This window comes from Coregonus lavaretus (assembly GCF_964263955.1).
Source record: "Coregonus lavaretus genome assembly, contig: HAP1_SCAFFOLD_1751, whole genome shotgun sequence".
NCBI lineage: Eukaryota > Metazoa > Chordata > Actinopteri > Salmoniformes > Salmonidae > Coregonus > Coregonus lavaretus.
In genome coordinates this window covers 18,839-32,033 of record NW_028162990.1, presented here as the reverse complement: position 1 = coordinate 32,033, position 13,195 = coordinate 18,839, and the positions used below count along the sequence as shown (strand labels likewise).

Here is a 13,195-nt window from a genome sequence, read left to right as displayed (position 1 = left end):
TCTCCATGTATTGAAATGTCATATTGTGATTAAACCTAAAACACATGATTAGAGGGAAACATCATGTTTTGTTTGACACAGAGACCACCTGACACAGGGAAACTGAAGAGGAGTCATCCCAAAGATGAAACCCTGGATAGAGGGGGTCAGTGAATGTGGAGTGGAATGTGTACAGGTGGGTCAGTGTGTCAGAGGAGACTCTGTAGAAGGACAGAGTGCTGGCTGGCCAGTCCAGATACACTCCTACTCTGTGGGAGCCGGAGGAGGCGACGTCTATGGTACTGGACTTATTATTGTGCCTGGCAGAGTAACTGTTGTCAGAGCAGAACAGACTCCAGGACTTGTCATTGTATCCAAGCCTACAGTCATAACCCCTTCCTCTCCTGCTGATTCCTTTATATGTCACTCCTATATCAACCCTGATCCCACTCCACTCTACCTCCCAGTAACAGCGCCCAGTCAGACCCTCTCTACACAGCACCTGTTTCCAGTCCTCAAATCTCTCTGGGTGATCAGGATACGACTGCTCCTCTCTCCTCCATGTCACATTTCTGTTCTCCTCAGACAGAGAGAGGAGTCTGTTTACTGTGTTTGGGTCCAGTGTGAGATCACAGACATCTGATGGATGAAACCAGACACAATATTAGAAATCATCATCATTCACATTAGAATGTTAACTCACTTTTCACTAATTCATTTAATGTAGATGTTTCTAGGTATCAAAAGGAGAAGTTAAGGTAACTTGAGATTTGTTCAATGATCATATGTTATACTGTATGGTAATATAAAACACACTTATGCCCATTAATTACACACACACACACACACACACACACACACACATCCAGAACAAACACACACACTGGACACACATGCACGCATATTTAATATGTAACAGGAACACGCCACACACACACACAGACACACACATTGTCAAAGCAACTCTTAGTAAACTTTGGTGTCCCTGATTTGTGCTTCTGTAGAACTACAGCTGATATTTAATATGACCAAGTAAGTAATGATGGTGGTCTTTGACTTTGACTTCACTTGAATTAAGACTTATTCTTAGTCAAACACTCACATTTTCTAAGTCCAGGTTTCATTGTGTTCTCTCCACCATGTTCCACACTGTAGCGGTAAGCAGAAGAACAGACAGTCATTGAGGGATACACCTGAACTCACACACACACACACACACACACACACACACACACACACACACACACACACACACACACACACACATACACACTCAGTCTTTATATAACTTAGTCCAAGTGGTGGTCAGAATGTTTGTCTTAACTAGCCTGATAACTCCAACATGTCTGATATGAACATTTACATAAACCCTCTACATACTTGAGTTTCTCCAGTCTGCAGTGTGGATCCTCCAGTCCAGCAGAGAGCAGTCTGACTCCTGAGTCTCCTGGGTGATTGTAGCTCAGGTCCAGCTCTCTCAGGTGTGAGGGGTTTGACTTCAGAGCTGAGACCAGAGAAGCACAGCCTTCCTCTGTGACTAGACAGCGTGACAGCCTGCAAAGAGTAAAATCATATTAAAATCACACTGCAATTCTTTGGTGGTGAAAATAGTGGCAGTATATTTTTTCAAAATGTTCAGATACATCAGTGTCCTGAAACCTGCCATATCTATTCATAAATGGGTGTTTCATTATTACAAATGACAAATTATCAAAGTATTGCCTACAGAGAGAAACATGTATAGTAAAAATATTTGAGTAGACTGACCAGAGCAGTTTAAAAAGCAGTATCAGTCAAAAGACAGACAGTGAGGTATCAGATTTAGATTGTATTGAGTATACAGTCCACACCATATCTAGTTTGACATTGAAGATAACATTTTAAATGTGGCTCTGTACTGCAGCATTTTGGATTTGAGATCAAATGTTTCATATGAGGTGACAGTATATAATGTTACCTTTTATTTGAGGATATTTTCATACATATCTGTTTCACCGTTTAGAAATGAAAGCACTTTATGTATCTAGTCCCCCATTTGAAGAAGTCATAAGTATTCTGACAAATTCACTCATAGTGTATTAAAGTAGTCAAAAGTTTAGTATTTGGTCCGATATTCCTTGAACACAATGACTACATCAAGCTTGTGACTCAAACTCGTTGGTTGCATTTGCAGTTTGTTTTGGTTGTGTTTTGGGTTATGTTTTGTCCAATAGTAACTGAATGGTGGATGAAAACTGGAATAATTTTCTGTCTAAGTGAGTAGATAACATGTTTCTAAACACTACTAAATTAATCCTGATGATGCCATGATTAAGAAAAATCATGAATGAATCATGAATAATAATGAGTGAGAAAGTTACAGAGGCTACAACAAAACATGCTAACCTCTCACCATTACCAATAACAGAGGGGGTATGATCCTTGTTCCTCTGTAACTTTCTCATTCATCATCATTCACGATTCATTCATGATTATTCATAATCATAGTAGCATCCACATGAATGTAGAAGTGTTCAGAAACATCTTCTATTCTTACTGACAATACAAGTGAAGTGACTCCAAAATGACAGGACATTATTCACCATTCAGTTTCTATTGGGAAAAACATCATCTAAAACACAACCAAGACAAACTGCAAATGTATTCAACAAGTTTGTAGAATCACAAGCTTGATGTAATCACTGCAGGTAAAGAATATTGGACCAAACACTTTTTTAAAATTATTTTTAATTTAACTAGGCAAGTCAGTTAAGAACAAATTCTTATTTACAATGACGGCCTACACCGGCCAAACCCGGACGACGCTGGGCCAATTGTACACCGCCCTGTGGGACTCCCAATCACGGCCGGTTGTGATACAGCCTGGAATCGAACCAGGGGGTCTGTAGTGACGCCTCAAGCACTGAGATGCAGTGCCTTACACTGCTGCGCCACTCGGGAGCCCACTAAACTTTCGACTAATTGAATTTGTCCAAATAATTACGATTTAAAATGGGAGAACTAGATACGTAAAGTGCTTTCATTTCTAAACGGTAAAAAATATATATTTATGAATAACTTTAAATAAAAGGAGACAATCTGTACTGTCGCCTAATATGAAACATTATACCTCAAATCCAAAATGATGGAGCATAGCACCAAATGTAAAACTGTAAGCTTCACTGTCCAAACACATATGGTGTGGACTATGTGTGCCTGGTAAACACATGTGGATCTGGTGAACAGTTATCACTTGTTGACCAACTACAGGAATACTGACCTCAGAGTCTCCAGTTTACAGAGGGGATTCCCCAGTCCAGCAGAGAGCAGCTTCACTCCTGAATCCTTCAGGTCATTGTTACTCAGATCCAGCTCTCTCAGGTGTGAGGGGTTTGACTTCAGAGCTGAGACCAGAGAAGCACAGCCTTCCTCTGTGACTAGACAGCCTGACAGCCTGACAGAGAGATCATCATGATTTCACAAACACACTGTTAATTTAACATCAGTAGTGTAGAAGGACAATGGCAGATGCATTTGGTTTATTCTCTTAAACAACATATAGATTCATCTTCCATCTCCTAGAATTGTATGGTCATATTGTTATACTAATGTGAAAATCAATTCATTGATTAAATGTGTCCTGAAACCTGCCATATCTATTCATAAATGGATGTTTTATTATTAGATATGACAAATTATCAAAGTATTGTCTGCAGAGAGAAACATGTATAGTAAAAATATTTGAGTAGACTGACCAGAGCAGTTTAAAAAGCAGTATCAGTCAAAAGACAGACAGTGAGGTATCAGATTTAGATTGTATTGAGTATACAGTCCACACCATATCTAGTTTGACAGTGAAGCTAACATTTTAAATGTGGCTCTTTACTCCAGCATTTTGGATTTGAGATCAAATGTTTCATATGAGGTGACAGTATATAATGTGACCTTTTATTTGAGGATATTTTAATACATATCTGTTTCACTGTTTAGAAATGAAATTACTTTATGTATCTAGTCCCCCCATTTGACGAAGTGAAACGTATTCTGACCATTTGACTTATAGTGTATTAACGTAGTCAAAAGTTTCGTAGTTGGTCTCAAACTCGTTGGTTGCATTTGCGGTTTGTTTTGGTTGTGTTTTGGGTTGTGTTTTGCCCAATATTAAAATGGTGGATGATGACTGGAGTAATTTTCTGTCTAAGAGAGTAAATAACATGTATCTAAACACTACTAAATTAATCCTGATGATGCCATGATTAAGAAAAATCATGAATGAATCATGAATAATAATGAGTGAGAAAGTTACAGAGGCTACAACAAAACATGCTAACCTCTCACCATTACCAATAACAGAGGAGGTATACATTTACATTTACGTCATTTAGCAGACGCTCTTATCCAGAGCGACTTACAAGTTGGTGCATTCACCCTATAGCCAGTGGGATAACCACTTTACCATTTTTTTTTTTTTTTTTTTTTTTTTAGGGGCGGGGGGGTAGAAGGATTACTTTATCCAGTATGATCCTTGTTCCTCTGTAACTTTCTCATTCATCATCATTCACGATTCATTCATGATTATTCATAATCATGGTAGCATCCACATGAATGTAGAAGTGTTCTGAAACATCTTCTATTCTTACTGACAATACAAGTGAAGTGATTCCAAAATGACAGGACATTATTCACCATTCAGTTTCTATTGGGAAAAACATAATCCAAAACACAACCAAACTGCAAATGCATTCAACAAGTTTGTAGAATCACAAGCTTGATGTAATCACTGCAGGCAAAGAATATTGGACCAAACACTAAACTTTTGACTAAATTAATTTGTCTAAATAATTATGACTCTTTCAAATAGGAGAACTACATAATAAAGTACTTTCATTTCTAAACGGTAAAATAAACAGTGAGGGAAAAAATTATTTGATCCCCTGCTGATTTTGTATGTTTTCCCACTGACAAAGACATGATCAGTCTATAATTTTAATGGTAGGTTTATTTGAACAGTGAGAGACAGAATAACAACAACAAAAATCCTGAAAAACACATGTCAAAAATGTTATTAATTGATTTGCATTTTAATGAGGGAAATAAGTATTTGACCCCTCTGCAAAATATGACTTAGTACTTGGTGGCAAAACCCTTGTTGGCAATCAGAGGTCAGACGTTTCTTGTAATTGGCCATCAGGTTTGCTCAAATCTCAGGAGGGATTCTGTCCCACTCCTCTTTGCAGATCTTCTCCAAGTCATTAAGGTTTCGAGGATGACGTTTGGCAATTCGAACCTTCAGCTCCCTCCACAGATTTTCTATAGGATTAAGGTCTGGAGACTAGCTAGTCTTAATGTACTTCTACTTGAGCTACTCCTTTGTTGCCTTGGCCATGTGTTTTGGGACATTGTCATGCTGGAATACCCATCCACGACCCATTTTCAATGCCCTGGCTGAGGGAAGGAGGTTCTCACCCAAGATTTGACGGTATATGGCCCCGTCCATCGTCCCTTTGATGCGGTGAAGTTGTCCTGTCCCCTTAGCAGAAAAACACCCCCAAAGCATAATGTTTCCACCTCCATGTTTGACGGTGGGGATGGTGTTCTTGGGGTCATAGGCAGCATTCCTCCTCCTCCAAACACGGCGAGTTGAGTTGATGCCACAGAGCTCGATTTTGGTCTCATCTGACCACTACACTTTCATCCAGTTCTCATCTGAATCATTCAGATGTTCATTGGCAAACTTCAGACGGTCATGTATATGTGCTTTCTTGAGCAGGGGGACCTTGCGGGCGCTGCAGGATTTCAGTCCTTCACGGCGTAGTATGTTACCAATTGTTTTCTTGGTGACTATGGTCCTAGCTGCCTTGAGATCATTGACAAGATCCTCCCGTGTAGTTCTGGGCTGATTCCTCACCATTCTCATGATCATTGCAACTCCACGAGGTGAGATCTTGCATGGAGCCCCAGGCCGAGGGAGATTGACAGTTCTTTTGTGTTTCTTCCATTTGCGAATAATCGCACCAACTGTTGTCACCTTCTCACCAATCTGCTTGGCGATGGTCTTGTAGCCCATTCCAGCCTTGTGTAGGTCTACAATCTTGTCCCTGACATCCTTGGAGAGCTCTTTGGTCTTGGCCATGGTGGAGAGTTTGGAATCTGATTGATTGCTTCTGTGGACAGGTGTCTTTTATACAGGTAACAAGCTGAGATTAGGAGCACTCCCTTTAATCTCAGCTCGTTACTTGTATAAAAGACACCTGGGAGCCAGAAATCTTTCTGATTGAGAGGGGGTCAAATACTTATTTCCCTCATTAAAATGCAAATCAATTTATAACATTTTTGACATGTGTTTTTCTGGATTTTTTTGTTGTTATTCTGTCTCTCACTGTTCAAATAAACCTACCATTAAAATTATAGACTGAACATTTCTTTGTCAGTGGGCAAACGTACAAAATCAGCAGGGGATCAAATACTTTTTTCCCTCACTGTATATGTATGAAAATCTTTAAATAAAAGGTGACATTCTGTACTGTTGCATAATATGAAACATTGTATCTAAAAACCAAATGTAAAACTGTAAGCTTCACTGTCCAAACACATTTGGTGTGGACTATGTGTGCCTGGTAAACACATGTGGATCTGGTGAACAGTTATCACTTGTTGACCAACTACAGGAATACTGACCTCAGAGTCTCCAGTTTACAGTGTGGATTCCCCAGTCCAGCAGAGAGCAGCTTCACTCCTGAATCCTTCAGGTCATTGTTACTCAGATCCAGCTCTCTCAGGTGTGAGGGGTTTGACTTCAGAGCTGAGACCAGAGAAGCACAGCCTTCCTCTGTGACTAGACAGCCTGACAGCCTGCAAAGAGTCAAATCATATTAAAACCACACTGCTATTCTTTGGTGGTGAAAATAGAGTGGCAATATATCTTTTCAACATATTCAGATATATCAGTGTCCTGCCATATCTATTCATAAATTAATGAATGTTTCATTATTTGAAATGATCATATATTGATTGTAGAGAGAAACATGTATAGTACAAATATTTGAGTAGACTGACAAGAGCAGTTTAAAAAGCAGTATCAGTCAAAAGACAGACAGTGAGGTATCAGATTTAGATTGTATTGAGTCCACACCATATCTAGTTTGACAGTGAAGCTAACATTTTAAATGTGGCTCTATACTGCAGCATTTTGGATTTGAGATCAAATGTTTCATAAGAGGTGACAGTATATAATGTCACCTTTTATGTGAGGGTATTTTCATACATATCTGTTTCACCGTTTAGAAATGAAAGCACTTTATATATCTAGTTCCCCTATTTGAAGAAGTCATAAGTATTCTGACCAATTCACTTATAGTGTATTAAAGTAGTCAAAAGTTGAGTATTTGGTTGTAAACTTGTTGGTTGCATTTGCAGTTTGTTTTGGTTGTGTTTTTGGTTATGTTTTGCCCAATATTAACTGAATGGTGGATGATGACTGGATTAATCTTCTGTCTAAGTGAGTAGATAACATGTTTCTAAACACTACTAATTTAATCCTGATGATGCCATGATTAAGAAAAATCATGAATGAATCATTAATTATAATGAATGAGAATGTTACAGAGGCTACAACAAAACATGCTAACTGTCTTGAACCCTGCATCCTGAGTCGGTTCCTGCCTGTGTTGCCATTTTTCTGCTCGGAATCTCCAGTTTCCTGAGGGTTCGTGAACGCTCCCGGCCTGGTTGCCGGGCGACGTTGCTAGGCGGGAGATCTCCCGATTAACCGCACCTGCATCTCATCAGCGGTCTGCACACCTGGTCCTGATCATCACCCTTCTTAAGCCCTGACCTGAAATCCATTCCATGCCGGATCGTTAGGCATGAACAGTATGTTTGTCAGTGTATCAGCCTTGGAGTTTTTAGCGTTAGTTTTGTTGTTTTGCACCTTGTTGGCTTGCTGTGTACTTACCTCCGTTTTGTTTCTATCTGCAGTCAATCTCCCGGAACCTTCACCCAACCCCTGCCTGGTTGTCGGCGGCTGCCGAGCCATTCTTGGATCTACCACTGCACCTCCACCAACTCATCTCCGCCGTCCGCTCTGTCCCCTGGATTATTCTACATCGTTTTGTGAATCTGTTAAATAAATACTCACCTTCATTTCAACTCACCTTGTCTTGGTCTGCTTCTGGGTTCTGGCTTAGTAAACCGTGACACTAACCTCTCACCATTACCAATAACAGAGGGGGTATGATCCTTGTTCCTCTGTAACTTTCTCATTCATCATTATTCACGATTCATTCATGATTATTCATAATCATGGTAGCATCCACATGAATGTAGAAGTGTTCAGAAACATATTCTATTCTTACTGACAATACAAGTGAAGTGACTCCAAAATGACAGGACATTATTCACCATTCAGTTTCTATTAGGAAAAACATAATCTAAAACACAACCAAGAGGTTGATGTCACTATCACAATCACTACAGGCAAATAATATTCAAAGACCAAACACTAAACTTTAGACTAAAATAATTTGTCCAAATACTTATGACTTTTTCAAACGGGAGAACTAGATACATTAAGTGCTTTCATTTCTAAACGGTAAAACAGATATGTATGAAAATACCCTCAAATATAAAAAAAAGTGACATTCTGTACTGTTGCCTAATATGAAACAATCTCAAATCCAAAATGCTGGAGCATAGCACCAAATGTAAAACTGTAAGCTTCACTGTCCAAACACATATGGTGTGGACTATTTGTGCCTGGTAAACACATGTGGATCTGGTGAACAGTTATCACTTGTTGACCAACTACAGGAATACTGACCTCAGAGTCTCCAGTTTACAGTGGGGATTCCCCAGTCCAGCAGAGAGCAGCTTCACTCCTGAATCCTTCAGGTCATTGTTACTCAGATCCAGCTCTCTCAGGTGTGAGGGGTTTGAACTGAGAGCTGAGGCCAACAGTTCACAGGATATGTCTGTGAATTTACAGCCAGTGAGTCTGTCAACAGAGTAAATACCATGAGGAACAGGTTGTATTAAAATGTTACATTTAGCTTCCCTGCCTACAGTTACCCCTGCACTAATAATGTGAACACTGTGTATAGATGTCTCAATGCTACAACTTTTTCTGATCCGTTTGTATTAGTTTGTTTAAGACTTTTCAGCTGATAGAAAGTTTTGTCAGCCAATGAAAATATTGTTGTTCTTACATACAGTAAAGTTTGGTCTGAGGGATAGTCACATGAGTACTTACAGAGCCAGTCAGCCAATAAAAATGCTGCTGTAACTACAATGTATTTTGGTGTGGGATATTTCCATGAATACTTACATAGCTTTCCTGCAGCCTCTCACAGCTGGGAGCAGTCTCCTACGACCCTCCTCTGATGTCTTGTATACCTTCGGGTCAAACACATCCAGAACCTCCTCTGATATCTGTAGCATGTAGGCCAGCGCTGAACACTGAGAAAGTGTGAGGTTTTTGGATCTCTTCTCTGACCTCAAGTACGCTTGGATTTCCTCCTGTACTGAATGGTCTTTCATCTCTATCAGACAGTGGAAGAGATTGATGCACCTCTCAGGGGAGATGTTCTTCCTCTGCATCACCTTAAGGGATCGGATTGTTTTCTGGACGCTGTCTGGACTGCTTTCTGTCTGTGTCACCAGACCTCGTAGGAGTTTCTGATTGGACTCCAGTGACATGCCATGAAGGAAGCGGACAAAGAGGTCCAGGTGTCCGTTCTTGCTCTCCAAGGCTTTATCCACGGTACTCTTCAGCAGCTCATGCAAGGTTAGCTCTTCAGATGCAGCTCTAGACTTTCTCTTGAGGAAGGGCTTCAGTGCATCCATGTTCTTGGTTGTGTAACAATGGTACATGTAGACAGCTGAGAGAAACTCCTGAATGCTCAGATGAACAAAGCAGTACACCACTCTCTGAAATAACACAGACTCTTCTTTAAAGATTTGTGTGCACACTCCTGAGTACACTGAGGCTTCTTTGACATCAATGCCACACTCTTTCAGGTCTTCTTCATAGAACATGAGATTACCCTTCTCCAGATTTTCAAACGCCAGCTTCCCCAGCTTCAGAAGAATTTCCTTATCTGACTCCATGAGCTCCTGTTGATCCATCTCATCTCTTCCATGATATTTCTGGTTCTTCAGGCTGGTCTGAATGAGCAGGAAGTATATTGACATCTCAGTCAGAGTCGTGGGCATCTCTCTCCTCTTGTCTGTACTCAACATGTGTTCAAGGACTATTGCAGAAATCCAACAGAAGACTGGAATGTGGCACATGATGTGGAGGCTCCTTGATGTCTTTATGTGTGAGATGATTCTGCTGGCCAGGTCCTCATCACTGAATCTCTTCCTGAAGTACTCCTCCTTCTGTGGGTCATTGAACCCTCGTACCTCTGTCACCTGGTCAACACACTTAGGGGGGATCTGATTGGTTGCTGCTGGTCGGGAGGTTATCCATAGGAGAGCAGAGGGAAGCAGATTCCCCTTGATGAGGTTTGTCAGCAGAACATCGACAGACGATGTGTGGGTGACATCAGACACCTTTTCATTGTGCTGGAAATCCAATGGAAGTCTGCTTTCATCCAAACCATCAAAAATGAACATAGCTTTACAGGCAGTGAGTTTCTTTGCATTGCCTATGTCTAGTTCTTTGTGGAAGCCATTTAAAAGTCTGAGAAGACTGTACTGGAGATCTTTAATCAAGTTCAGCTCCCGGAAAGGAAGCACAAATATGATATCCACATCTTGGTTCGCCTTCTCTTCAGCCCAGTCTAGGATGAACTTCTGCACAGAGACTGTTTTTCCGATGCCAGCGATGCCATTCGTCAGCACAGTTCTGATGCTTCTCTCTTGGCCTGGTAAGGGTTTAAAGATGTCATTGCAGTGGATTGCTGTGTCATGTGAGGTTGGTGTCCTGGATGCTGTCTCTAGCTGCCACACCTCATGTTCATTGTTAACCCCTTCACTCTCTCCTTCTGTGATGTAGAGCTCTGTGTAAATCCTGTTGAGGGGAGTTTGGTTCCCTGCTTTTTCCATACCTTCTATCACACATTCATACCTCCTTTTCAGACTGTCTTTATGGTTTACTATAGCTCTCTGCAGGCTGTCATCCACTACAAGGGAAGAGGAAAAATGATGTGTATCAGAAACATTCATTGACAGGATGAAAAGTGGGCCTTCCACAACTACAGTAACTTCTATTATCTCATAATATTGTAGTTAACTACTGTAAATCATATTAAGGTATTGACTTGGCCCACGTGTGCAAGTGGTCTTACTGTTTTCAGAGCCTCTTGTTTTATTGGGTTGACTCAGCTGCTGTAGTACAGGCCGTGTCCTGGATCTCTTTCTACACTTAGGACAGTCATAGTCTCCTGAAGGAGCAGGTTTCTCCCAGTATCTGGTGATGCACTGTCTGCAGAACCTGTGTCCACAGGTGATAGAGACTGGATCCCTCAGCACCTGCTGACACACTGCACACCTGGACTGATCCTCTGGCAGAGTAGACCTTCCACTACAGAGATAAAGGAGAGAGAGAGATTGTAGATGTTAATACTGATCCTTTAACAGAGTAGACCAAACACTACAGAGATAAAAGAGAGAGAGAGATTGTAGATGTTAATACTGATCCTCTAACAGAGTAGACCTTCCACTACAGAGATAAAGGAGAGAGAGATATATTGTAGATGTTAATACTGATCCTCTGGCAGAGTAGACCTTCCACTACAGAGATAAAGGAGAGAGAGATTGTAGATGTTAATACTGATCCTTTAACAGAGTAGACCTTCCACTACAGAGATAAAGGAGAGAGAGATTGTAGATGTTAATACTGATCCTCTGGCAGAGTAGACCTTCCACTACAGAGATAAAGGAGAGAGAGAGAGAGAGATTGTAGATGTTAATACTGATCCTCTAACAGAGTAGACCATCCACTACAGAGATAAAGGAGAGAGAGAGAGAGATTGTAGATGTTAATACTGATCCTCTGGCAGAGTAGACCTTCCACTACAGAGATAAAGGAGAGAGAGATTTTAGATGTTAATACTGATCCTCTAACAGAGTAGACCTTCCACTACAGAGATAAAGGAGAGAGAGATTTTAGATGTTAATACTGATCCTCTAACAGAGTAGACCATCCACTACAGAGACAAAAGAAGGTGCAGTAATCGCTCTAATAAACTGTTAAAACAAACTACACATTACAAAACATATCTATATGACATCTTGAATATTCTCCTCTTCACTAGTAATATTATTCTGACTAGTGACGGACCTTGGGTCAAAGGTAATTGATCCATCACCACTGGAATTGACAGGACGATTCATGGAGAAGTCACTGTTCATAGACAGACAGCTGGGAACAGAATACTCTGCTCTCTGAGTGGTAGTAGCCTCTGGAATGGATAACATGTCCACAGTGGTATTACTAAACTATATGAACTCAGAAGGTTGTAGAAACATGTCCACAGTGGTATTACTAAACTATATGAACTCAGCAGGTTGTAGAAACATGTCCACAGTGGTATTACTAAACTATATGAACTCAGAAGGTTGTAGAAACATGTCCACAGTGATATTACTAAACTATATCAACTCAGAAGTTGATGATACGCCTGTTGCGTAGCAGCCACTGAACTGCTCTCGGACTTACTTATTGCTGTTCACTGGACCTTATGATCACTCAGCTATACAGCTGATGCCTGCTGGACTGTTCCTTTATACGGTACCCCATCCTGTTGATCTGTTTAGCCTCAGCTCAAACTTTCGTTGCCATTACCAGCTGTTGTCTTAGCTCTCTCGAATAACATGCCTCTCTCCCATGTCAATATGCCTTGCTTATTGCTGTTTCGGTTATTTCTTATTGTACTATTTCACTGTAGATCCCCCAGCACAGCTCAACCTGCCTTAGACAGCTCCTTTGTCCCACCCCCCATACATATAGACCGGCTCAATCGGTGCCTTTTTATTTTATTTTATTTCACCTTTATTTAACCAGGTAAGCCAGTTGAGAACAGGTTCTCATTTACAACTGCGACCTGGCCAAGATAAAGCAAAGTAGTGCAATAAAAACAACACAGAGTTACATATGGGGTAAAAAACATAAAGTCAGAAATACAACAGAAAATATACAGTGGGGAAAAAAAGTATTTAGTCAGCCACCAATTGTGCAAGTTCTCCCACTTAAAAAGATGAGAGAGGCCTGTAATTTTCATCATAGGTACACGTC

General features: G+C 40.5%; 1 protein-coding gene across 1 annotated transcript in view; it reads right to left on the bottom strand.

The window, feature by feature from the left end:
• The window catches only part of LOC311118603 (uncharacterized protein), a 50,197-nt gene that overhangs the window by 29,294 nt on the left and 7,708 nt on the right, over positions 1 to 13,195 (bottom strand). The window contains exons 2-3 of the mRNA XM_084193393.1: positions 11,247 to 11,482; positions 9,281 to 11,081 (exon numbers count right to left, since the gene is read on the bottom strand). Coding sequence (XP_084049519.1) covers positions 9,281 to 11,081; positions 11,247 to 11,482 — 2,037 coding nt within the window. The remainder of the gene's footprint in view (positions 1 to 9,280; positions 11,082 to 11,246; positions 11,483 to 13,195) is intronic.